Genomic DNA, 19,547 nt, shown 5'->3' with positions numbered 1-19,547 from the left:
TCTATATGTCTGAAGTTCAGTCTTTAATATAGTCTTTAAATCTCAAACATATTGTGTTGTGTTGTGTTGACGTGAACAATTACAGACAAACAACTTTGTTGAATTTGCTGATTGTTTTATTTGCGATTCAGACAAAAACAAAGAGCTTCGATGGAAATGAAGGAATTATTTGACTGGATCATCGTGTGATGTCTTCTCTTGCAGCTCTCTAGTGGTACTGCCTTCCCAGGGAGGTTACCACCACGGCCAGGAACTTCTGGAAAGCTGCCTGAACTTCACCGTTGAACTCTTTGCCCAGTTTTGCAGAAACCACGATGGTGAGGCAGTCAGAAAGCAGCTGCAACACAACAAGCGTCATGAAACATTAGCATGGAAGTAGTGCGTAATTCTTCACAGTGGATGACAGAGTGACATCAGATCAACAAGTTTACCTTGAAGTTATCAGGGTCCACATGCAGCTTCTCGGAGTGCAACACGCTCAGTTCGGCATATTCGGACTTGATGTTGTCCATGTTCTTCACGGCCCGGTCCAGACCGTGGAGGATGGTTGTTCCGTGTTTTGCAACCATTGGGTTTCCGATGATGGCAGCAGCGTTGTAGAGGTTTCCAAAGTTACCGAAATACCTCTGAGTCCAGGGGTAGACGACCAGACACCTGAGGACACACGCAAAGAGGTCAGTCTTACAGGGAAAGATGAAGAGAACAAATGTGTTTGCCAAGCGCAAAAATAAAACACAAGAACAATGGATGAGTTACCTGGACAGAGCTGCAGGTCCGATGACCTCATACTCCATCTTGGAGAAGATGTCCGCGATGGTGGCGCGCTCGAAGTCTGTCCATTCAACCATCTTGTCGGTTCTATGTTTTCCTGTGCGGGTCAGAAGATCCTGTGCTCAGCGGCTCCAGGTGCAGCTTTCAAAGCTACTCTGCTCCCCTCCCAGATGTTAGATGCAGGGGGTGTGCCGGACAAGTGCTGTTGTGGATTTCCAGTAATGATAAGGGAGCCTGCATCGTTCAGATTGTCCCTTTACAAGAACAATTCAAGACTGGAGATAAGAACAGAAAATGAATTGTTGAGTCATTTTGACATGGCTGTAGTGGCTTAACTTTCATATTGGACCAGGTCTCAATAAATAAATGAATAAATCGATTAATAAATACACGAATAAATAAATAAATAAGTAAATAAGTAAATGTGTAAATAAATTAATACATAGATAAATACATACATAAGTATATAGATAAATAAATAAATAAATAAATAGATAAGAAAATAAATAAATAAATAAATACATGAATGAAAAACTAATGTTTCTGTGACATTCATCTAAAAAGAAACTGAAACAGGTTTTTTTTACTGTTGTGTTTTTATTGAACAAAAACTTTTGCGAATGATAAGACGCCCTGAGTCACCATGAGAAGATCTCAGCTACACTGTCTTGTGCTTCCTATCTCGGAGGAGGTTCGGGGTGTGTCCCTGCTCTGTCTCAAGCATAAAAAGCCCCTCACTGTTGAAGCTGATCACAGCATTCAGCGACTCACAATCAACAGGCAAGATGACCAGTCTCACCGCTAAGGACAAGGACAGAGTGAAAACCTTCTGGGCTAAAGTGTCTGGGAAGGTGGAGGACATCGGCAGCGAGGCTATGGCCAGGTAAATATGAGCAACACCTGAAGCTGCTCCAACATGAACTGAGTCGTTGACAAACGCGCTCACTCTCGTGGTTTTTTTTTGCCCAGGATGCTGATCGTGTACCCGCAGACCAAGACTTACTTCGCCCACTGGAAGGACGTGAGCCCCTTCTCTCCCAGCGCCAAGAAGCACGGGATAACTGTAATGGGTGGAGTTGCATTTGCTGTGACCAAAATCGACGACCTGAAAGCAGGTCTTCTGAACCTCAGTGAGCTGCATGCCTTCACCCTGCGTGTGGACCCTGCTAACTTCAAGGTGCACAGCCACAGTGTTCAAAAACGACCTGCAATCTGGAAGAAGTGCTCCTTAAACTAGGGCTCCTGCATCTGGTGCATCTGTTCTTACCGTGCACTAATGTCACCATCCTGTCCTCTTTTCACAGATCATGTCTCACTGTATCATGGTGGTCATGGCCAACATGTTCCCCGAAGACTTCACCCCTCAGATCCATGTGGCCATGGACAAGTTCCTGTCTGCCCTTGCTCTGGCTCTGGCTGAGAAGTACCGATAAACAGCAGGAGGAAAGTGCAGCATGAGCTTTCACTGCAGAATGATCAATAAATGCATGAATGCAAACAAAGCAGCTGTTGTGTGCGCTTCATTTGTGATGATTTGTTTCATGTTCGAGTCGATCAAAAGTCGCAGCTCAAGAACAAAGAAGAGTTAAGAATGATGAAGTCAAACTTTACACTTACTGCTGCAAGAAGTAACCAATAACTGTTTAGTGTTTATGTATTGCTTATAATTATTTTATTATTGTCATTTTAAACTGAAAACTCTAAATACAGCTCCAGTTCCTAAGACATCTGAGTGTTCCCTCTGACTCTCGTGGACGTTTTGTAATTTTTACATCAGCATGCAGAAAAATGTTGTACGTTTAAAGGGAAGGGTGCAAAATATATGAGATAGTTACATATTTTGTCTCTGCACAAACCTTATATTTTCAAAAACCTGCAAAGTTTCAGTGAAATCTATGTTGATTAATTCTCTATGTGGCTTTAGGTGTTTGTTACATAGAACTGTATCAAAGATGTGTGACTGTCAGCCATAAACAAAACTTTATTATCATTATTTTCCTTGTATTAGTATATGATATTATGTTATATTATGTTATATTATATGATATAATATTATATCATATCATATTGCATTATGCTATATGATATTACAACAAAATATATTATATTAGGCTATATCATATGACATTATATTATATCATATGAGGTTATGTTATGTCATATTATGTTATATCTGATTATATAATAACATATTTCAATGTATGCCGTCATTATTATTCTTATTATTATCATTATTATTATTATTATTGTCATCATTATTACTACTATAGTTTTGTTGTTGTTTTTGTTGTTGTTTTTGTTGTCATTAATGTTATTATTGCTGGTGTTGTTGTTGTTATTATCATCATTATTAGTGTTGGTGTTGTCGATGATGTTAAATCAAGAGTATAATATATTAAACTTCACACTAAATGTTCGCAATGAAGCAGAAAACCAGAAGGAATGGACAGCCTGAAAAAGACAATTTTGATTTTAGCTAGATTAATCTGACATTTTTCCCCCATCTATTAATTATCTCTCAGTCACTGGCTCATCTTCAGGACCTTTTGTTTTCCATCTGGCGTTTCTTTTTGTGAAGATAATTTATCGACTATTACCACATTTCTATATGTCTGAAGTTCAGTCTTTGATATAGTCTTTAAATCTCAAACATATTGTGTTGTGTTGTGTTGACGTGAACAATTACAGACAAACAACTTTGTTGAATTTGCTGATTGTTTTATTTGCGATTCAGACAAAAACAAAGAGCTTCGATGGAAATGAAGGAATTATTTGACTGGATCATCGTGTGATGTCTTCTCTTGCAGCTCTCTAGTGGTACTGCCTTCCCAGGGAGGTTACCACCACGGCCAGGAACTTCTGGAAAGCTGCCTGAACTTCACCGTTGAACTCTTTGCCCAGTTTTGCAGAAACCACGATGGTGAGGCAGTCAGAAAGCAGCTGCAACACAACAAGCGTCATGAAACATTAGCATGGAAGTAGTGCGTAATTCTTCACTGTGGATGACAGAGTGACATCAGATCAACAAGTTTACCTTGAAGTTATCAGGGTCCACATGCAGCTTCTCGGAGTGCAACACGCTCAGTTCGGCATATTCGGACTTGATGTTGTCCATGTTCTTCACAGCCCGGTCCAGACCGTGGAGGATGGTTGTTCCGTGTTTTGCAACCATTGGGTTTCCGATGATGGCAGCGGCGTTGTAGAGGTTTCCAAAGTTACCGAAATACCTCTGAGTCCAGGGGTAGACGACCAGACACCTGAGGACACACGCAAAGAGGTCAGTCTTACAGGGAAAGATGAAGAGAACAAATGTGTTTGCCAAGCGCAAAAATAAAACACAAGAACAACGGATGAGTCACCTGGACAGAGCTGCAGGTCCAATGACCTCATACTCCATCTTGGAGAAGATGTCCGCGATGGTGGCGCGCTCGAAGTCTGTCCATTCAACCATCTTGTCGGTTCTATGTTTTCCTGTGCGGGTCAGAAGATCCTGTGCTCAGCTGCTCCAGGTGCAGCTTTTAAAGCCACTCTGCTCCCCTCCCAGATGTTAGATGCAGGGGGTGGGCCGGACAAGTGCTGTAGTGGATTTCCAGTAATGATAAGGGAGCCTGCATCGTTCAGATTGTCCCTTTACAAGAACAATTCAAGACTGGAGATAAGAACAGAAAATGAATTGTTGAGTCATTTTGACATGACTGTAGTGGCTTAACTTTCATATTGGACCAGGTCTCAATAAATAAATGAATAAATTGTAAATAAATACACAAATAAATAAATAAATAAACAAATAAGTAAATAAGTAAATGTGTAAATAAATTAATACATAGATAAATACATACATAAGTATATAGATAAATAAATACATAAATAAATAAACAAGTAACTAAATAAATAAATAAATGAATACATGAATGAAAAACTAATGTTTCTGTGACAGTCATCTAAAAAGAAAATGAAATAGGTTTTTTTTACTGTTGTGTTTTTATTGAACAAAAACCTTTGTGAATGATAAGACGCCCTGAGTCACCATGAGAAGATCTCAGCTGCACTGTCTTGTGCTTCCTATCTCGGAGGAGGTTCGGGGTGTGTCCCTGCTCCGTCTCAAGCATAAAAAGCCCCTCACTGTTGAAGCTGATCACAGCATTCAGCGACTCACAATCAACAGGCAAGATGACCAGTCTCACCGCTAAGGACAAGGACAGAGTGAAAACCTTCTGGGCTAAAGTGTCTGGGAAGGTGGAGGACATCGGCAGCGAGGCTATGGCCAGGTAAATATGAGCAACACCTGAAGCTGCTCCAACATGAACTGAGTCGTTGACAAATGCGCTCACTGTCGTGGTTTTTTTTTGCCCAGGATGCTGATCGTGTACCCGCAGACCAAGACTTACTTTGCCCACTGGAAGGACGTGAGCCCCTTCTCTCCCAGCGCCAAGAAGCATGGGATAACTGTGATGGGTGGAGTTGCATTTGCTGTGACCAAAATCGACGACCTGAAAGCAGGTCTTCTGAACCTCAGTGAGCTGCATGCCTTCACCCTGCGTGTGGACCCTGCTAACTTCAAGGTGCACAGCCACAGTGATCAAAAACGACCTGCAATCTGGAAGAAGTGCTCCTTAAACTAGGGCTCCTGCATCTGGTGCATCTGTTCTTACCGTGCACTAATGTCACCATCCTGTCCTCTTTTCACAGATCATGTCTCACTGTATCATGGTGGTCATGGCCAACATGTTCCCCGAAGACTTCACCCCTCAGATCCATGTGGCCATGGACAAGTTCCTGTCTGCCCTGGCTCTGGCTCTGGCTGAGAAGTACCGATAAACAGCAGGAGGAAAGTGCAGCATGAGCTTTCACTGCAGAATGATCAATAAATGCATGAATGCAAACAAAGCAGCTGTTGTGTGTGCTTCATTTGTGATGATTTGGTTCATGTTCGAGTCGATCAAAAGTCGCAGCTCAAGAACAAAGAAGAGTTAAGAATGATGAAGTCAAACTTTACACTTACAGCTGCAAGAAGTAACCGATAACTGTTTAGTGTTTATGTATTGATTATAATTATTTTATTATTGTTATTTTAAACTGAAAACTCTAAATACGGCTCCAGTTCCTAAGACATCTGAGTGTTCCCTCTGACTCTCGTGGACGTTTTGTAATTTTTGCATCAGCCTGCAGAAAAATGTTGTACATTTAAAGGGAAGGGTGCAAAATATATAAGATAGTTACATATTTTGTCTCTGCGCAAACCTTATATTTTCAAAAACCTGCAAAGTTTCAGTGAAATCTATGTTGATTAATTCGCTATGTGGCTTTAGGTGTTTGTTACATAGAACTGTATCAAAGATGTGTGACTGTCAGCCATAAACAAAACTTTATTATCATTATTTTCCTTGTATTAGTATATGATATTATGTTATATTATGTTATATTATATGATATAATATTATATTATATTATATTGCATTATGCTATATGATATTATATCAAAAATGTATTATATTAGGCTATATCATATGACATTATGTTATATCATATGAGGTTATGTTATGTCATATTATGTTATATCTAATTATATAATAACATATTTCAATGTATGCCGTCATTATTATTATTATTATTATCATTATTATTGTTATTATTGTCATCATTATTACTACTATAGTTTTGTTGTTTTTGTTGTCATTAATGTTATTATTGCTGGTGTTGTTGTTATTATCATCATTATTAGTGTTGGTGTTGTCGATGATGTTAAATCAAGAGTATAATATATTAAACTTCACACTAAATGTTCGCAATGAAGCAGAAGACCAGAAGGAATGGACAGCCTGAAAAAGACAATTTTGATTTTAACTAGATTAATCTGACATTTTTCCCCCATCTATTAATTATCTCTCAGTCACTGGCTCATCTTCAGGACCTTTTGTTTTCCATTTGGAGTTTCTTTTTGTGAAGATAATTTATCGTCTATTACCACATTTCTATATGTCTGAAGTTCAGTCTTTAATATAGTCTTTAAATCTCAAACATATTGTTCTTCGTGTTGACGTGAACAATTACAGACGAACAACTTTGTTGAATTTGCTGACTGTTTTATTTGCGTTTCAGACAAAAAGAAAGAGATTCGATGGAAATGAAGGAATTATTTGACTGGATCATCGTGTGATGTCTTCTCTTGCAGCTCTCTAGTGGTACTGCCTTCCCAGGGAGTTCACCACCACGGCCAGGAACTTCTGGAAAGCTGCCTGAACTTCACCGTTGAACTCTTTGCCCAGTTTTGCAGAAATCACGATGGTGAGGCAGTCAGAAAGCAGCTGCAACACAACAAGCGTCATGAAACATTAGCATGGAAGTAGTGCGTAATTCTTCACTGTGGATGACAGAATGACATCAGATCAACAAGACTTACCCTGAAGTTATCAGGGTCCACATGCAGTTTCTCGGAGTGCAACACGCTCAGTTCGGCATATTCGGACTTGATGTTGTCCATGTTCTTCACAGCCCGGTCCAGACCGTGGAGGATGGTTGTTCCGTGTTTTGCAACCAGTGGGTTTCCGATGATGGCAGCGGCGTTGTAGAAGTTTCCAAAGTTACCGAAATACCTCTGAGTCCAGGGGTAGACGACCAGACACCTGAGGACACACATATAAAGGTCAGTCTTACAGGGAAAGATGAAGATAACAAATGTGTTTGCCAAGCGTAAAAATAAAACACAAGAACAACGGATGAGTCACCTGGACAGAGCTGCAGGTCCAATGACCTCATACTCCATCTTGGAGAAGATGTCCGCGATGGTGGCGCGCTCGAAGTCTGTCCATTCAACCATCTTGTCGGTTCTATGTTTTCCTGTGCGGGTCAGAAGATCCTGTGCTCAGCGGCTCCAGGTGCAGCTTTTAAAGCCACTCTGCTCCTCTCCCAGATGTTAGATGCAGGGGGTGGGCCGGACAAGTGCTGTTGTGGATTTCCAGTAATGATAAGGGAGCCTGCATCGTTCAGATTGTCCCTTTACAAGAACAATTCAAGACTGGAGATAAGAACAGAAAATGAATTGTTGAGTCATTTTGACATGGCTGTAGTGGCTTAACTTTCATATTGGACCAGGTCTCAATAAATAAATGAATAAATTGATAAATAAATACACGAATAAATAAATAAATAAATAAGTAAATAAGTAAATGTGTAAATAAATGAATACATAGATAAATACATACATAAGTATATAGATAAATAAATAAACAAATAAATAAATAAATAAATAAATAAATAAATGAATACATGAATGAAAAACTAATGTTTCTGTGACAGTCATCTAAAAAGAAATTGAAATAGGTTTTTTTTACTGTTGTGTTTTTATTGAACAAAAACCTTTGCGAATGATAAGACGCCCTGAGTCACCATGAGAAGATCTCAGCTGCACTGTCTTGTGCTTCCTATCTCGGAGGAGGTTCGGGGTGTGTCCCTGCTCCGTCTCAAGCATAAAAAGCCCCTCACTGTTGAAGCTGATCACAGCATTCAGCGACTCACAATCAACAGGCAAGATGACCAGTCTCACCGCTAAGGACAAGGACAGAGTGAAAACCTTCTGGGCTCAAGTGTCTGGGAAGGTGGAGGACATCGGCAGCGAGGCTATGGCCAGGTAAATATGAGCAACACCTGAAGCTGCTCCAACATGAACTGAGTCGTTGACAAACGTGCTCACTCTTGTGGTTTTTTTTTGCCCAGGATGCTGATCGTGTACCCGCAGACCAAGACTTACTTCGCCCACTGGAAGGACGTGAGCCCCTTCTCTCCCAGCGCCAAGAAGCACGGGATAACTGTGATGGGTGGAGTTGCATTTGCTGTGACCAAAATCGACGACCTGAAAGCAGGTCTTCTGAACCTCAGTGAGCTGCATGCCTTCACCCTGCGTGTGGACCCTGCTAACTTCAAGGTGCACAGCCACAGTGATCAAAAACGACCTGCAATCTGGAAGAAGTGCTCCTTAAACTAGGGCTCCTGCATCTGGTGCATCTGTTCTTACCGTGCACTAATGTCACCATCCTGTCCTCTTTTCACAGATCATGTCTCACTGTATCATGGTGGTCATGGCCAACATGTTCCCCGAAGACTTCACCCCTCAGATCCATGTGGCCATGGACAAGTTCCTGTCTGCCCTTGCTCTGGCTCTGGCTGAGAAGTACCGATAAACAGCAGGAGGAAAGTGCAGCATGAGCTTTCACTGCAGAATGATCAATAAATGCATGAATGCAAACAAAGCAGCTGTTGTGTGCGCTTCATTTGTGATGATTTGGTTCATGTTCGAGACGATCAAAAGTCGCAGCTCAAGAACAAAGAAGAGTTAAGAATGATGAAGTCAAACTTTACACTTACTGCTGCAAGAAGTAACCAATAACTGTTTAGTGTTTATGTATTGATTATAATTATTTTATTATTGTCATTTTAAACTGAAAATTCTAATTACGGCTCCAGTTCCTAAGACATCTGAGTGTTCCCTCTGACTCTCGTGGACGTTTTGTAATTTTTACATCAGCCTGCAGAAAAATGTTGTACGTTTCAAGGGAAGTGTGCAAAATATATAAGATAGTTACATATTTTGTCTCTGCACAAACCTTATATTTTCAAAAACCTGCAAAGTTTCAGTGAAATCTATGTTGATTAATTCTCTATGTGGCTTTAGGTGTTTGTTACATAGAACTATATCAAAGATGTGTGACTGTCAGCCATAAACAAAACTTTATTATCATTATTTTCCTTGTATTAGTATATGATATTATGTTATATTATGTTATATTATATGATATAATATTATATCATATCATATTGCATTATGCTATATGATATTACATCAAAAATATATTATATTAGGCTATATCATATGAAATTATATCATATCATATGAGGTTATGTTATGTTATATTATGTTATATCCAGTGTTGGGGAGTAACGAATTACATGTAACGACGTTACGTAATTTAATTACAAAATGTACGTAATTGTAATCCGTTACATTACCTGGAGAAAATATGTAATTAAATTACAGTTGCTTTTGGAAATTTCAATGATTACAACTTAAGTTACATTTGAAAAATCACAGCAAAAGCTCGGATTTATGAAATAGTTTTTCGCCCCTCCTGGATTCATGTTTGTTTTTAGTTTTTTTCATATCAATATCCTCCTTCCAAAACTGACGCTTGTGATTGGCTCTCTCTGGTCATGTGCCATTCGACTCAACCTACAAACCGTACGGCGGCAGTCAGACTCAGCAGCAACAGTGTCGGCGGCGCACAAGATGTTCCTGTGCTGGAAACACAGAAAACACTTCATACAGACAGAAGCCAGGCTTCCCTGTATTACAAAGGTGGCTCTCTGTTAACCCGGCTAGATCACCATGGTAACTTATGCTTAGCTCATAACCTGGTCCCGACCAGGTTCTGTTCAGAGTTTAATCATAAAATCGGCTCTAAAAGCGCCGCTGTTTCACTATTTAACTCATTTACAGCTGGCGTCACCTTTCCTTTGATAGTCCAGTGGAGCTGGATCAGAACGGAGCATTTGTACGGAGGGAGAGATCGCGCTGACCTGCTGCTGGTTACTTTCTCTCTGAGCGTCTCTACAGATGTTCAGCTGAGGGGATACGCTGCTCAGCTGATGATCCGACTCGCGTCAGGAGGTCATTTATTAGGCTGTAGCCTGTTTACTTTATATACAGTCAGTCACCACTGAAAGAAGTTGTGCGCTCGCAGCAGGACAGATAATTTAACTTAATGTGGCCATGAATAAATGAATAGTTTCGCCTGTTATGTGTTGCCCAAACACAGTAAATCTTGAGTAGGTCTTCTCTGTTTTCTCACATTTAAAAAGGTCTTTGTACAGAGACAACATGAGATTTGCTTGTAGCTACAGCACCTAAAAAACCCACTGTAACCTATTTTCATATGCACACCAGCCTCGCTTTCAATAAAACACACACTGGCATTTTATAATTGCGATCAGTGAAATATATGAAAACAATCTAAAACACAGTTTAAAACAACAGTTGTTGTTGCTCTAAAGCTTCATATTTAAAAGCAGCTCAGTGTAGAGCTGTCAGAAATTAAAATCAGCCTCCTCTTGTCATATTTGCAGCAACACTGTTGCTTCAGGCTGTGATCAGGCTTTTTATATCGCTCATACTCTCTCCATTAAAACAACCTGCTCCTCTTGGCTGAAATCAGCCCGTTGTCGCTCCATTTAGTGAGGAAGTGAGCCTCCTTCAGTACAGGCCGACTCAGGTCAGACTCATAATATATGGTTCAACCTTTGAACTGAAAGGTTTATCACACTATAGGTCTTAAAATGTGAAAATTCTAAATTAAGAAAAGTAATCAAAATGTAATCAAATGTAATTAGTTACATTACTTTGAGAAAGTAATTGAAATAGTTACACTACTATTACATTTTCAACAGGGTAACTTGTAATTGTAACCAATTACATTTCCAAAGTAATCTTCCCAACACTGGTTATATCTAATTATATAATAACATATTTCAATGTATGCCGTCATTATTATTCTTATTATGATCATTATTATTATTATTATTGTCATCATTATTACTACTATAGTTTTGTTGTTGTTTTTGTTGTTGTTTTTGTTGTCATTAATGTTATTATTGCTGGTGTTGTTGTTGTTATTATCATCATTATTAGTGTTGGTGTTGTCGATGATGTTAAATCAAGAGTATAATATATTAAACTTCACACGAAATGTTCGCAATGAAGCAGAAAACCAGAAGGAATGGACAGCCTGAAAAAGACAATTTTGATTTTAGCTAGATTAATCTGACATTTTTCCCCCATCTATTAATTATCTCTCAGTCACTGGCTCATCTTCAGGACCTTTTGTTTTCCATCTTGCGTTTCTTTTTGTGAAGATAATTTATCGACTATTACCACATTTCTATATGTCTGAAGTTCAGTCTTTAATATAGTCTTTAAATCTCAAACATATTGTGTTGTGTTGTGTTGACGTGAACAATTACAGACAAACAACTTTGTTGAATTTGCTGATTGTTTTATTTGGGATTCAGACAAAAACAAAGAGCTTCGATGGAAATTAAGGAATTATTTGACTGGATCATCGTGTGATGTCTTGTCTTGCAGCTCTCTAGTGGTACTGCCTTCCCAGGGAGGTTACCACCACGGCCAGGAACTTCTGGAAAGCTGCCTGAACTTCACCGTTGAACTCTTTGCCCAGTTTTGCAGAAACCACGATGGTGAGGCAGTCAGAAAGCAGCTGCAACACAACAAGCGTCATGAAACATTAGCATGGAAGTAGTGCGTAATTCTTCACTGTGGATGACAGAGTGACATCAGATCAACAAGTTTACCTTGAAGTTATCAGGGTCCACATGCAGTTTCTCGGAGTGCAACACGCTCAGTTCGGCATATTCGGACTTGATGTTGTCCATGTTCTTCACGGCCCGGTCCAGACCGTGGAGGATGGTTGTTCCGTGTTTTGCAACCATTGGGTTTCCGATGATGGCAGCGGCGTTGTAGAGGTTTCCAAAGTTACCGAAATACCTCTGAGTCCAGGGGTAGACGACCAGACACCTGAGGACACACGCAAAGAGGTCAGTCTTACAGGGAAAGATGAAGAGAACAAATGTGTTTGCCAAGCGCAAAAATAAAACACAAGAACAATGGATGAGTCACCTGGACAGAGCTGCAGGTCCAATGACCTCATACTCCATCTTGGAGAAGATGTCCGCGATGGTGGCGCGCTCGAAGTCTGTCCATTCAACCATCTTGTCGGTTCTATGTTTTCCTGTGCGGGTCAGAAGATCCTGTGCTCAGCGGCTCCAGGTGCAGCTTTTAAAGCCACTCTGCTCCCCTCCCAGATGTTAGATGCAGGGGGTGGGCCGGACAAGTGCTGTTGTGGATTTCCAGTAATGATAAGGGAGCCTGCATCGTTCAGATTGTCCCTTTACAAGAACAATTCAAGACTGGAGATAAGAACAGAAAATGAATTGTTGAGTCATTTTGACATGGCTGTAGTGGCTTAACTTTCATATTGGACCAGGTCTCAATAAATAAATGAATAAATTGATAAATAAATACACGAATAAATAAATAAATAAATAAATAAGTAAATAAGTAAATGTGTAAATAAATTAATACATAGATAAATACATACATAAGTATATAGATACATAAATAAACAAATAAATAAATAAATAAATAAATAAGTAACTAAATAAATAAATAAATGAATACATGAATGAAAAACTAATGTTTCTGTGACAGTCATCTAAAAAGAAATTGAAATAGGTTTTTTTTACTGTTGTGTTTTTATTGAACAAAAACCTTTGTGAATGATAAGACGCCCTGAGTCACCATGAGAAGATCTCAGCTGCACTGTCTTGTGCTTCCTATCTCGGAGGAGGTTCGGGGTGTGTCCCTGCTCCGTCTCAAGCATAAAAAGCCCCTCACTGTTGAAGCTGATCACAGCATTCAGCGACTCACAATCAACAGGCAAGATGACCAGTCTCACCGCTAAGGACAAGGACAGAGTGAAAACCTTCTGGGCTCAAGTGTCTGGGAAGGTGGAGGACATCGGCAGCGAGGCTATGGCCAGGTAAATATGAGCAACACCTGAAGCTGCTCCAACATGAACTGAGTCGTTGACAAACGCGCTCACTCTTGTGGTTTTTTTTTGCCCAGGATGCTGATCGTGTACCCGCAGACCAAGACTTACTTTGCCCACTGGAAGGACGTGAGCCCCTTCTCTCCCAGCGCCAAGAAGCACGGGATAACTGTGATGGGTGGAGTTGCATTTGCTGTGACCAAAATCGACGACCTGAAAGCAGGTCTTCTGAACCTCAGTGAGCTGCATGCCTTCACCCTGCGTGTGGACCCTGCTAACTTCAAGGTGCACAGCCACAGTGATCAAAAACAACCTGCAATCTGGAAGAAGTGCTCCTTAAACTAGGGCTCCTGCATCTGGTGCATCTGTTCTTACCGTGCACTAATGTCACCATCCTGTCCTCTTTTCACAGATCATGTCTCACTGTATCATGGTGGTCATGGCCAACATGTTCCCCGAAGACTTCACCCCTCAGATCCATGTGGCCATGGACAAGTTCCTGTCTGCCCTGGCTCTGGCTCTGGCTGAGAAGTACCGATAAACAGCAGGAGGAAAGTGCAGCATGAGCTTTCACTGCAGAATGATCAATAAATGCATGAATGCAAACAAAGCAGCTGTTGTGTGTGCTTCATTTGTGATGATTTGGTTCATGTTCGAGTCGATCAAAAGTCGCAGCTCAAGAACAAAGAAGAGTTAAGAATGATGAAGTCAAACTTTACACTTACAGCTGCAAGAAGTAACCAATAACTGTTTAGTGTTTATGTATTGATTATAATTATTTTATTATTGTTATTTTAAACTGAAAACTCTAAATACGGCTCCAGTTCCTAAGACATCTGAGTGTTCCCTCTGACTCTCGTGGACGTTTTGTAATTTTTACATCAGCCTGCAGAAAAATGTTGTACGTTTAAAGGGAAGGGTGCAAAATATATAAGATAGTTACATATTTTGTCTCTGCACAAACCTTATATTTTCAAAAACCTGCAAAGTTTCAGTGAAATCTATGTTGATTAATTCGCTATGTGGCTTTAGGTGTTTGTTACATAGAACTATATCAAAGATGTGTGACTGTCAGCCATAAACAAAACTTTATTATCATTATTTTCCTTGTATTAGTATATGATATTATGTTATATTATGTTATATGATATAATATTATATTATATTATATTGCATTATGCTATATGATATTATATCAAAAATGTATTATATTAGGCTATATCATAATACATTATGTTATATCATATGAGGTTATGTTATGTCATATTATGTTATATCTAATTATATAATAACATATTTCAATGTATGCCGTCATTATTATTATTATTATTATTATTATCATTATTATTATTATTATTGTCATCATTATTACTACTATAGTTTTGTTGTTTTTGTTGTCATTAATGTTATTATTGCTGGTGTTGTTGTTATTATCATCATTATTAGTGTTGGTGTTGTCGATGATGTTAAATCAAGTGTATAATATATTAAACTTCACACTAAATGTTCGCAATGAAGCAGAAGACCAGAAGGAATGGACAGCCTGAAAAAGACAATTTTGATTTTAACTAGATTAATCTGACATTCTTCCCCCATCTATTAATTATCTCTCAGTCACTGGCTCATCTTCAGGACCTTTTGTTTTCCATTTGGAGTTTCTTTTTGTGAAGATAATTTATCGTCTATTACCACATTTATATATGTCTGAAGTTCAGTCTTTAATATAGTCTTTAAATCTCAAACATATTGTTCTTCGTGTTGACGTGAACAATTACAGACGAACAACTTTGTTGAATTTGCTGACTGTTTTATTTGCGTTTCAGACAAAAAGAAAGAGCTTCGATGGAAATGAAGGAATTATTTGACTGGATCATCGTGTGATGTCTTGTCTTGCAGCTCTCTAGTGGTACTGCCTTCCCAGGGAGGTTACCACCACGGCCAGGAACTTCTGGAAAGCTGCCTGAACTTCACCGTTGAACTCTTTGCCCAGTTTTGCAGAAATCACGATGGTGAGGCAGTCAGAAAGCAGCTGCAACACAACAAGCGTCATGAAACATTAGCATGGAAGTAGTGCGTAATTCTTCACTGTGGATGACAGAGTGACATCAGATCAACAAGACTTACCCTGAAGTTATCAGGGTCCACATGCAGTTTCTCGGAGTGCAACACGCTCAGTTCGGCATATTCGGACTTGATGTTGTCCATGTTCTTCACAGCCCGGTCCAGACCGTGGAGGATGGTTGTTCCGTGTTTTGCAACCAGTGGGTTTCCGATGATGGCAGCGGCGTTGTAGAGGTTTCCAAAGTTACCGAAATACCTCTGAGTCCAGGGGTAGACGACCAGACACCTGAGGACACACGCAAAGAGGTCAGTCTTACAGGGAAAGATGAAGAGAACAAATGTGTTTGCCAAGCGCAAAAATAAAACACAAGAACAACGGATGAGTCACCTGGACAGAGCTGCAGGTCCAATGACCTCATACTCCATCTTGGAGAAGATGTCCGCGATGGTGGCGCGCTCGAAGTCTGTCCATTCAACCATCTTGTCGGTTCTATGTTTTCCTGTGCGGGTCAGAAGATCCTGTGCTCAGCGGCTCCAGGTGCAGCTTTTAAAGCCACTCTGCTCCCCTCCCAGATGTTCGATGCAGGGGGTGGGCCGGACAAGTGCTGTTGTGGATTTCCAGTAATGATAAGGGAGCCTGCATCGTTCAGATTGTCCCTTTACAAGAACAATTCAAGACTGGAGATAAGAACAGAAAATGAATTGTTGAGTCATTTTGACATGGCTGTAGTGGCTTAACTTTCATATTGGACCAGGTCTCAATTAATTAATGAATAAATCGATAAATAAATACACAAATAAATAAATAAATAAGTAAATAAGTAAATGTGTAAATAAATTAATACATAGATAAATACATACATAAGTATATAGATAAATACATAAATAAATAAATAAGTAACTAAATAAATAAATAAATGAATACATGAATGAAAAACTAATGTTTCTGTGACAGTCATCTAAAAAGAAATTGAAATAGGTTTTTTTTACTGTTGTGTTTTTATTGAACAAAAACCTTTGCGAATGATAAGACGCCCTGAGTCACCATGAGAAGATCTCAGCTGCACTGTCTTGTGCTTCCTATCTCGGAGGAGGTTCGGGGTGTGTCCCTGCTCCGTCTCAAGCATAAAAAGCCCCTCACTGTTGAAGCTGATCACAGCATTCAGCGACTCACAATCAACAGACAAGATGACCAGTCTCACCGCTAAGGACAAGGACAGAGTGAAAACCTTCTGGGCTCAAGTGTCTGGGAAGGTGGAGGACATCGGCAGCGAGGCTATGGCCAGGTAAATATGAGCAACACCTCAAGCTGCTCCAACATGAACTGAGTCGTTGACAAACGCGCTCACTCTCATGGTTTTTTTTTGCCCAGGATGCTGATCGTGTACCCGCAGACCAAGACTTACTTCGCCCACTGGAAGGACGTGAGCCCCTTCTCTCCCAGCGCCAAGAAGCACGGGATAACTGTGATGGGTGGAGTTGCATTTGCTGTGACCAAAATCGACGACCTGAAAGCAGGTCTTCTGAACCTCAGTGAGCTGCATGCCTTCACCCTGCGTGTGGACCCTGCTAACTTCAAGGTGCACAGCCACAGTGTTCAAAAACGACCTGCAATCTGGAAGAAGTGCTCCTTAAACTAGGGCTCCTGCATCTGGTGCGTCTGTTCTTACCGTGCACTAATGTCACCATCCTGTCCTCTTTTCACAGATCATGTCTCACTGTATCATGGTGGTCATGGCCAACATGTTCCCCGAAGACTTCACCCCTCAGATCCATGTGGCCATGGACAAGTTCCTGTCTGCCCTGGCTCTGGCTCTGGCTGAGAAGTACCGATAAACAGCAGTAGGAAAGTGCAGCATGAGCTTTCACTGCAGAATGATCAATAAATGCATGAATGCAAACAAAGCAGCTGTTGTGTGCACTTCATTTGTGATGATTTGGTTCATGTTCGAGTTGATCAAAAGTGAAGGCTCTAGTTTCTCCTATGTTCTCTGCATTATGAATGAAACATCTGAGGACTGTCGTCCTAAAAAATGAATCAATCAAGACATCTGGGTGTTTCCTCTGACTCTCGTGGACGTTTTGTAGTTTTTGCACCAGTCTGCAGAAAGATGTGACACATTTAAAGAGGCGGTCACTTTTGCCTCGTCACCCACCTGTTAGAGAACAGGAAAGTGCAAAATATATAAGATAGTTACATATTTTGTCTCTGCATAAATCTTATATTTTCAAAAACCTGCAATGTTTCAGTGAAATCAATATTGATTAATTCTCTATGTGGCTTTAGGTGTTTGTTACATAGAACTATCTCAACGGTGTGTGACTGTCAGCCATGAACAAAACTTTATCATTGTTATTTTCGTGTTATTATTATATTATATCATAACTTGTGACATTATCATTATTATTATTATTATACACTATAATAATTAATTATTATTAATCATTACTTATTAATTGTTGGTTATTGATTATTATTATTGTTGTTGTTATTATCATCATCACCATCAATATTATCGTTATTATTATTATTACTATTACCATTATTATTTTCATTATTATAGTTTTTCGGTTGTTTTCATTAATGTTATTATTGCTGGTGTTGTTGTTGTTATTATCATCATCATTTGTGCTGGTGTTGTCGATGATGTTAAATCAAGAGTATAATATTAAAAAATTCACACTGAATGTTTTAAATGAAGCAGAAGACCAGAAGGAATGAACAGCCTGAAAAAGACAATTTGGCTTTAGCCCCATCCATTAATTGGCTCTCAGCCAAAAGCCCCATCATGAAAACTTGATGGAAACAATATCGTGGAACTATTCATCTAACCTGCAACCTGCTCTGTGTTACCTCTGAACTGATTACAACACTCATAATAACATCATCAGAACAATTATTTCAGTCACTGGTACATCTTCAGGACCTTTTGTTTTATCATCTGAAGTTTCTTCTTTTAGAGATTTTGTATCGGCTATTACCACATACATGTCTGAAGTTCAGTCTTTAATACAGTCTTTAAATCTCACACACATTCTTCTTCATGTTGACATGAACAATTACAGATGAACCACTTTGTTGAATTTGCTGATTGTTTTATTTGCGATTCAGACAAAAACAAAGAGCTTCGATGGAAATGAAGGAATTATTTGACTGGATCATCGTGTGACGTCTTCTCTTGCAGCTCTCTAGTGGTACTGCCTTCCCAGGGAGTTCACCACCACGGCCAGGAACTTCTGGAAAGCTGCCTGAACTTCACCGTTGAACTCTTTGCCCAGTTTTGCAGAAACCACGATGGTGAGGCAGTCAGAAAGCAGCTGCAACACAACAAGCGTCATGAAACATTAGCATGGAAGTAGTGCGTAATTCTTCACTGTGGATGACAGAGTGACATCAGTTCAAGAAGTTTACCTTGAAGTTATCAGGGTCCACATGCAGCTTCTCGGAGTGCAACACGCTCAGTTCGGCATATTCGGACTTGATGTTGTCCATGTTCTTCACGGCCCGGTCCAGACCGTGGAGGATGGTTGTTCCGTGTTTTGCAACCAGTGGGTTTCCGATGATGGCAGCGGCGTTGTAGAGGTTTCCAAAGTTACCGAAATACCTCTGAGTCCAGGGGTAGACGACCAGACACCTGAGGACACACGCAAAGAGGTCAGTCTTACGGGGAAAGATGAAGAGAACAAATGTGTTTGCCAAGCGCAAAAATAAAACACAAGAACAACGGATGAGTCACCTGGACAGAGCTGCAGGTCCAATGACCTCATACTCCATCTTGGAGAAGATGTCCGCGATGGTGGCGCGCTCGAAGTCTGTCCATTCAACCATCTTGTCGGTTCTTTATTTTCCTGTGCGGGTCAGAAGATCCTGTGCTCAGCGGCTCCAGGTGCAGCTTTTAAAGCCACTCTGCTCCCCTCCCAGCTGCTAGATGCAGGGGGTGGGCCGGACAAGTGCTGTTGTGGATTTCCAGTCGTGATAAGGGAGCCTGCACCGTTCAGATTGTCCCTGAGACAGAAATAGAGGCGAGTGTGTTTGGAACAATTTTCTCTGCTTATCCAGAGCCAACACAAAATTCATCTTTGTGTTGTAGATTGTTGCGG

The 19,547-nt window shown here is 40.1% G+C and overlaps 11 protein-coding genes across 11 annotated transcripts; 5 read left to right on the top strand and 6 right to left on the bottom strand.

The window, feature by feature from the left end:
* Window positions 1-98: 98 nt before the first annotated feature.
* LOC115575824 (hemoglobin subunit beta) lies at window positions 99-887 on the bottom strand. The gene is made up of 3 exons (XM_030408176.1): window positions 757-887; window positions 432-654; window positions 99-337 (listed from the first exon to the last, which is right to left on the bottom strand). The coding sequence occupies exons 1-3, from the start codon at window positions 846-848 to the stop codon at window positions 209-211; spliced, it is 444 nt and encodes a 147-aa protein (XP_030264036.1). The 5' UTR covers window positions 849-887; the 3' UTR covers window positions 99-208.
* Window positions 888-1,500: 613 nt separating this feature from the next.
* Window positions 1,501-2,274, top strand: LOC115574990 (hemoglobin embryonic subunit alpha-like). The gene is made up of 3 exons (XM_030406719.1): window positions 1,501-1,654; window positions 1,741-1,948; window positions 2,076-2,274. The coding sequence occupies exons 1-3, from the start codon at window positions 1,557-1,559 to the stop codon at window positions 2,202-2,204; spliced, it is 435 nt and encodes a 144-aa protein (XP_030262579.1). The 5' UTR covers window positions 1,501-1,556; the 3' UTR covers window positions 2,205-2,274.
* A 1,198-nt stretch (window positions 2,275-3,472) lies between these two features.
* Window positions 3,473-4,275, bottom strand: LOC115574945 (hemoglobin subunit beta). Its single transcript, XM_030406645.1, has 3 exons — window positions 4,131-4,275; window positions 3,806-4,028; window positions 3,473-3,711 (listed from the first exon to the last, which is right to left on the bottom strand). The coding sequence occupies exons 1-3, from the start codon at window positions 4,220-4,222 to the stop codon at window positions 3,583-3,585; spliced, it is 444 nt and encodes a 147-aa protein (XP_030262505.1). The 5' UTR covers window positions 4,223-4,275; the 3' UTR covers window positions 3,473-3,582.
* Window positions 4,276-4,888: 613 nt separating this feature from the next.
* Window positions 4,889-5,658, top strand: LOC115574988 (hemoglobin embryonic subunit alpha-like). The gene is made up of 3 exons (XM_030406713.1): window positions 4,889-5,039; window positions 5,126-5,333; window positions 5,461-5,658. The coding sequence occupies exons 1-3, from the start codon at window positions 4,942-4,944 to the stop codon at window positions 5,587-5,589; spliced, it is 435 nt and encodes a 144-aa protein (XP_030262573.1). The 5' UTR covers window positions 4,889-4,941; the 3' UTR covers window positions 5,590-5,658.
* Window positions 5,659-6,837: 1,179 nt separating this feature from the next.
* Window positions 6,838-7,658, bottom strand: LOC115574811 (hemoglobin subunit beta-like). Its single transcript, XM_030406430.1, has 3 exons — window positions 7,497-7,658; window positions 7,172-7,394; window positions 6,838-7,076 (listed from the first exon to the last, which is right to left on the bottom strand). The coding sequence occupies exons 1-3, from the start codon at window positions 7,586-7,588 to the stop codon at window positions 6,948-6,950; spliced, it is 444 nt and encodes a 147-aa protein (XP_030262290.1). The 5' UTR covers window positions 7,589-7,658; the 3' UTR covers window positions 6,838-6,947.
* A 586-nt stretch (window positions 7,659-8,244) lies between these two features.
* On the top strand, window positions 8,245-9,017 carry LOC115574812 (hemoglobin embryonic subunit alpha-like). Its single transcript, XM_030406431.1, has 3 exons — window positions 8,245-8,398; window positions 8,485-8,692; window positions 8,820-9,017. The coding sequence occupies exons 1-3, from the start codon at window positions 8,301-8,303 to the stop codon at window positions 8,946-8,948; spliced, it is 435 nt and encodes a 144-aa protein (XP_030262291.1). The 5' UTR covers window positions 8,245-8,300; the 3' UTR covers window positions 8,949-9,017.
* Window positions 9,018-11,796: 2,779 nt separating this feature from the next.
* On the bottom strand, window positions 11,797-12,616 carry LOC115574946 (hemoglobin subunit beta). Its single transcript, XM_030406646.1, has 3 exons — window positions 12,455-12,616; window positions 12,130-12,352; window positions 11,797-12,035 (listed from the first exon to the last, which is right to left on the bottom strand). The coding sequence occupies exons 1-3, from the start codon at window positions 12,544-12,546 to the stop codon at window positions 11,907-11,909; spliced, it is 444 nt and encodes a 147-aa protein (XP_030262506.1). The 5' UTR covers window positions 12,547-12,616; the 3' UTR covers window positions 11,797-11,906.
* Window positions 12,617-13,226: 610 nt separating this feature from the next.
* On the top strand, window positions 13,227-13,995 carry LOC115574982 (hemoglobin embryonic subunit alpha-like). Its single transcript, XM_030406700.1, has 3 exons — window positions 13,227-13,376; window positions 13,463-13,670; window positions 13,798-13,995. The coding sequence occupies exons 1-3, from the start codon at window positions 13,279-13,281 to the stop codon at window positions 13,924-13,926; spliced, it is 435 nt and encodes a 144-aa protein (XP_030262560.1). The 5' UTR covers window positions 13,227-13,278; the 3' UTR covers window positions 13,927-13,995.
* Window positions 13,996-15,175: 1,180 nt separating this feature from the next.
* On the bottom strand, window positions 15,176-15,996 carry LOC115576211 (hemoglobin subunit beta-like). Its single transcript, XM_030408709.1, has 3 exons — window positions 15,835-15,996; window positions 15,510-15,732; window positions 15,176-15,414 (listed from the first exon to the last, which is right to left on the bottom strand). Exons 1-3 carry the CDS (start codon window positions 15,924-15,926, stop codon window positions 15,286-15,288), a joined length of 444 nt encoding a protein of 147 aa, XP_030264569.1. The 5' UTR covers window positions 15,927-15,996; the 3' UTR covers window positions 15,176-15,285.
* A 585-nt stretch (window positions 15,997-16,581) lies between these two features.
* On the top strand, window positions 16,582-17,352 carry LOC115576216 (hemoglobin embryonic subunit alpha-like). Its single transcript, XM_030408715.1, has 3 exons — window positions 16,582-16,732; window positions 16,819-17,026; window positions 17,154-17,352. The coding sequence occupies exons 1-3, from the start codon at window positions 16,635-16,637 to the stop codon at window positions 17,280-17,282; spliced, it is 435 nt and encodes a 144-aa protein (XP_030264575.1). The 5' UTR covers window positions 16,582-16,634; the 3' UTR covers window positions 17,283-17,352.
* A 1,173-nt stretch (window positions 17,353-18,525) lies between these two features.
* Window positions 18,526-19,341, bottom strand: LOC115576210 (hemoglobin subunit beta-like). Its single transcript, XM_030408708.1, has 3 exons — window positions 19,184-19,341; window positions 18,859-19,081; window positions 18,526-18,764 (listed from the first exon to the last, which is right to left on the bottom strand). Exons 1-3 carry the CDS (start codon window positions 19,273-19,275, stop codon window positions 18,636-18,638), a joined length of 444 nt encoding a protein of 147 aa, XP_030264568.1. The 5' UTR covers window positions 19,276-19,341; the 3' UTR covers window positions 18,526-18,635.
* Between the last annotated feature and the right edge of the window lie 206 nt (window positions 19,342-19,547).

Source organism: Sparus aurata, chromosome 23 (genome assembly GCF_900880675.1).
Source record: "Sparus aurata chromosome 23, fSpaAur1.1, whole genome shotgun sequence".
Classification (NCBI taxonomy): Eukaryota; Metazoa; Chordata; class Actinopteri; order Spariformes; family Sparidae; genus Sparus; species Sparus aurata.
This window is presented reverse-complemented; position numbering and strand designations above follow the sequence as displayed.

Coding starts and splice junctions, on each gene's coding strand:
- LOC115576210 (XM_030408708.1), bottom strand. CDS start 19,275: ATGGTTGAATGGACAGACTTCGAGCGCGCCACCATCGCGGACATCTTC. Junction 19,082..19,183: donor GGACCTGCAGCTCTGTCCAG/GTGACTCATCCG, acceptor GTGTGTCCTCAG/GTGTCTGGTCGTCTACCCCT. Junction 18,765..18,858: donor TGGACCCTGATAACTTCAAG/GTAAACTTCTTG, acceptor GTTGTGTTGCAG/CTGCTTTCTGACTGCCTCAC.
- LOC115574946 (XM_030406646.1), bottom strand. CDS start 12,546: ATGGTTGAATGGACAGACTTCGAGCGCGCCACCATCGCGGACATCTTC. Junction 12,353..12,454: donor GGACCTGCAGCTCTGTCCAG/GTGACTCATCCA, acceptor GTGTGTCCTCAG/GTGTCTGGTCGTCTACCCCT. Junction 12,036..12,129: donor TGGACCCTGATAACTTCAAG/GTAAACTTGTTG, acceptor GTTGTGTTGCAG/CTGCTTTCTGACTGCCTCAC.
- LOC115574982 (XM_030406700.1), top strand. CDS start 13,279: ATGACCAGTCTCACCGCTAAGGACAAGGACAGAGTGAAAACCTTCTGG. Junction 13,377..13,462: donor GGCAGCGAGGCTATGGCCAG/GTAAATATGAGC, acceptor TTTTTTGCCCAG/GATGCTGATCGTGTACCCGC. Junction 13,671..13,797: donor TGGACCCTGCTAACTTCAAG/GTGCACAGCCAC, acceptor CTCTTTTCACAG/ATCATGTCTCACTGTATCAT.
- LOC115575824 (XM_030408176.1), bottom strand. CDS start 848: ATGGTTGAATGGACAGACTTCGAGCGCGCCACCATCGCGGACATCTTC. Junction 655..756: donor GGACCTGCAGCTCTGTCCAG/GTAACTCATCCA, acceptor GTGTGTCCTCAG/GTGTCTGGTCGTCTACCCCT. Junction 338..431: donor TGGACCCTGATAACTTCAAG/GTAAACTTGTTG, acceptor GTTGTGTTGCAG/CTGCTTTCTGACTGCCTCAC.
- LOC115574990 (XM_030406719.1), top strand. CDS start 1,557: ATGACCAGTCTCACCGCTAAGGACAAGGACAGAGTGAAAACCTTCTGG. Junction 1,655..1,740: donor GGCAGCGAGGCTATGGCCAG/GTAAATATGAGC, acceptor TTTTTTGCCCAG/GATGCTGATCGTGTACCCGC. Junction 1,949..2,075: donor TGGACCCTGCTAACTTCAAG/GTGCACAGCCAC, acceptor CTCTTTTCACAG/ATCATGTCTCACTGTATCAT.
- LOC115574945 (XM_030406645.1), bottom strand. CDS start 4,222: ATGGTTGAATGGACAGACTTCGAGCGCGCCACCATCGCGGACATCTTC. Junction 4,029..4,130: donor GGACCTGCAGCTCTGTCCAG/GTGACTCATCCG, acceptor GTGTGTCCTCAG/GTGTCTGGTCGTCTACCCCT. Junction 3,712..3,805: donor TGGACCCTGATAACTTCAAG/GTAAACTTGTTG, acceptor GTTGTGTTGCAG/CTGCTTTCTGACTGCCTCAC.
- LOC115574812 (XM_030406431.1), top strand. CDS start 8,301: ATGACCAGTCTCACCGCTAAGGACAAGGACAGAGTGAAAACCTTCTGG. Junction 8,399..8,484: donor GGCAGCGAGGCTATGGCCAG/GTAAATATGAGC, acceptor TTTTTTGCCCAG/GATGCTGATCGTGTACCCGC. Junction 8,693..8,819: donor TGGACCCTGCTAACTTCAAG/GTGCACAGCCAC, acceptor CTCTTTTCACAG/ATCATGTCTCACTGTATCAT.
- LOC115574988 (XM_030406713.1), top strand. CDS start 4,942: ATGACCAGTCTCACCGCTAAGGACAAGGACAGAGTGAAAACCTTCTGG. Junction 5,040..5,125: donor GGCAGCGAGGCTATGGCCAG/GTAAATATGAGC, acceptor TTTTTTGCCCAG/GATGCTGATCGTGTACCCGC. Junction 5,334..5,460: donor TGGACCCTGCTAACTTCAAG/GTGCACAGCCAC, acceptor CTCTTTTCACAG/ATCATGTCTCACTGTATCAT.
- LOC115576216 (XM_030408715.1), top strand. CDS start 16,635: ATGACCAGTCTCACCGCTAAGGACAAGGACAGAGTGAAAACCTTCTGG. Junction 16,733..16,818: donor GGCAGCGAGGCTATGGCCAG/GTAAATATGAGC, acceptor TTTTTTGCCCAG/GATGCTGATCGTGTACCCGC. Junction 17,027..17,153: donor TGGACCCTGCTAACTTCAAG/GTGCACAGCCAC, acceptor CTCTTTTCACAG/ATCATGTCTCACTGTATCAT.
- LOC115576211 (XM_030408709.1), bottom strand. CDS start 15,926: ATGGTTGAATGGACAGACTTCGAGCGCGCCACCATCGCGGACATCTTC. Junction 15,733..15,834: donor GGACCTGCAGCTCTGTCCAG/GTGACTCATCCG, acceptor GTGTGTCCTCAG/GTGTCTGGTCGTCTACCCCT. Junction 15,415..15,509: donor TGGACCCTGATAACTTCAGG/GTAAGTCTTGTT, acceptor GTTGTGTTGCAG/CTGCTTTCTGACTGCCTCAC.
- LOC115574811 (XM_030406430.1), bottom strand. CDS start 7,588: ATGGTTGAATGGACAGACTTCGAGCGCGCCACCATCGCGGACATCTTC. Junction 7,395..7,496: donor GGACCTGCAGCTCTGTCCAG/GTGACTCATCCG, acceptor GTGTGTCCTCAG/GTGTCTGGTCGTCTACCCCT. Junction 7,077..7,171: donor TGGACCCTGATAACTTCAGG/GTAAGTCTTGTT, acceptor GTTGTGTTGCAG/CTGCTTTCTGACTGCCTCAC.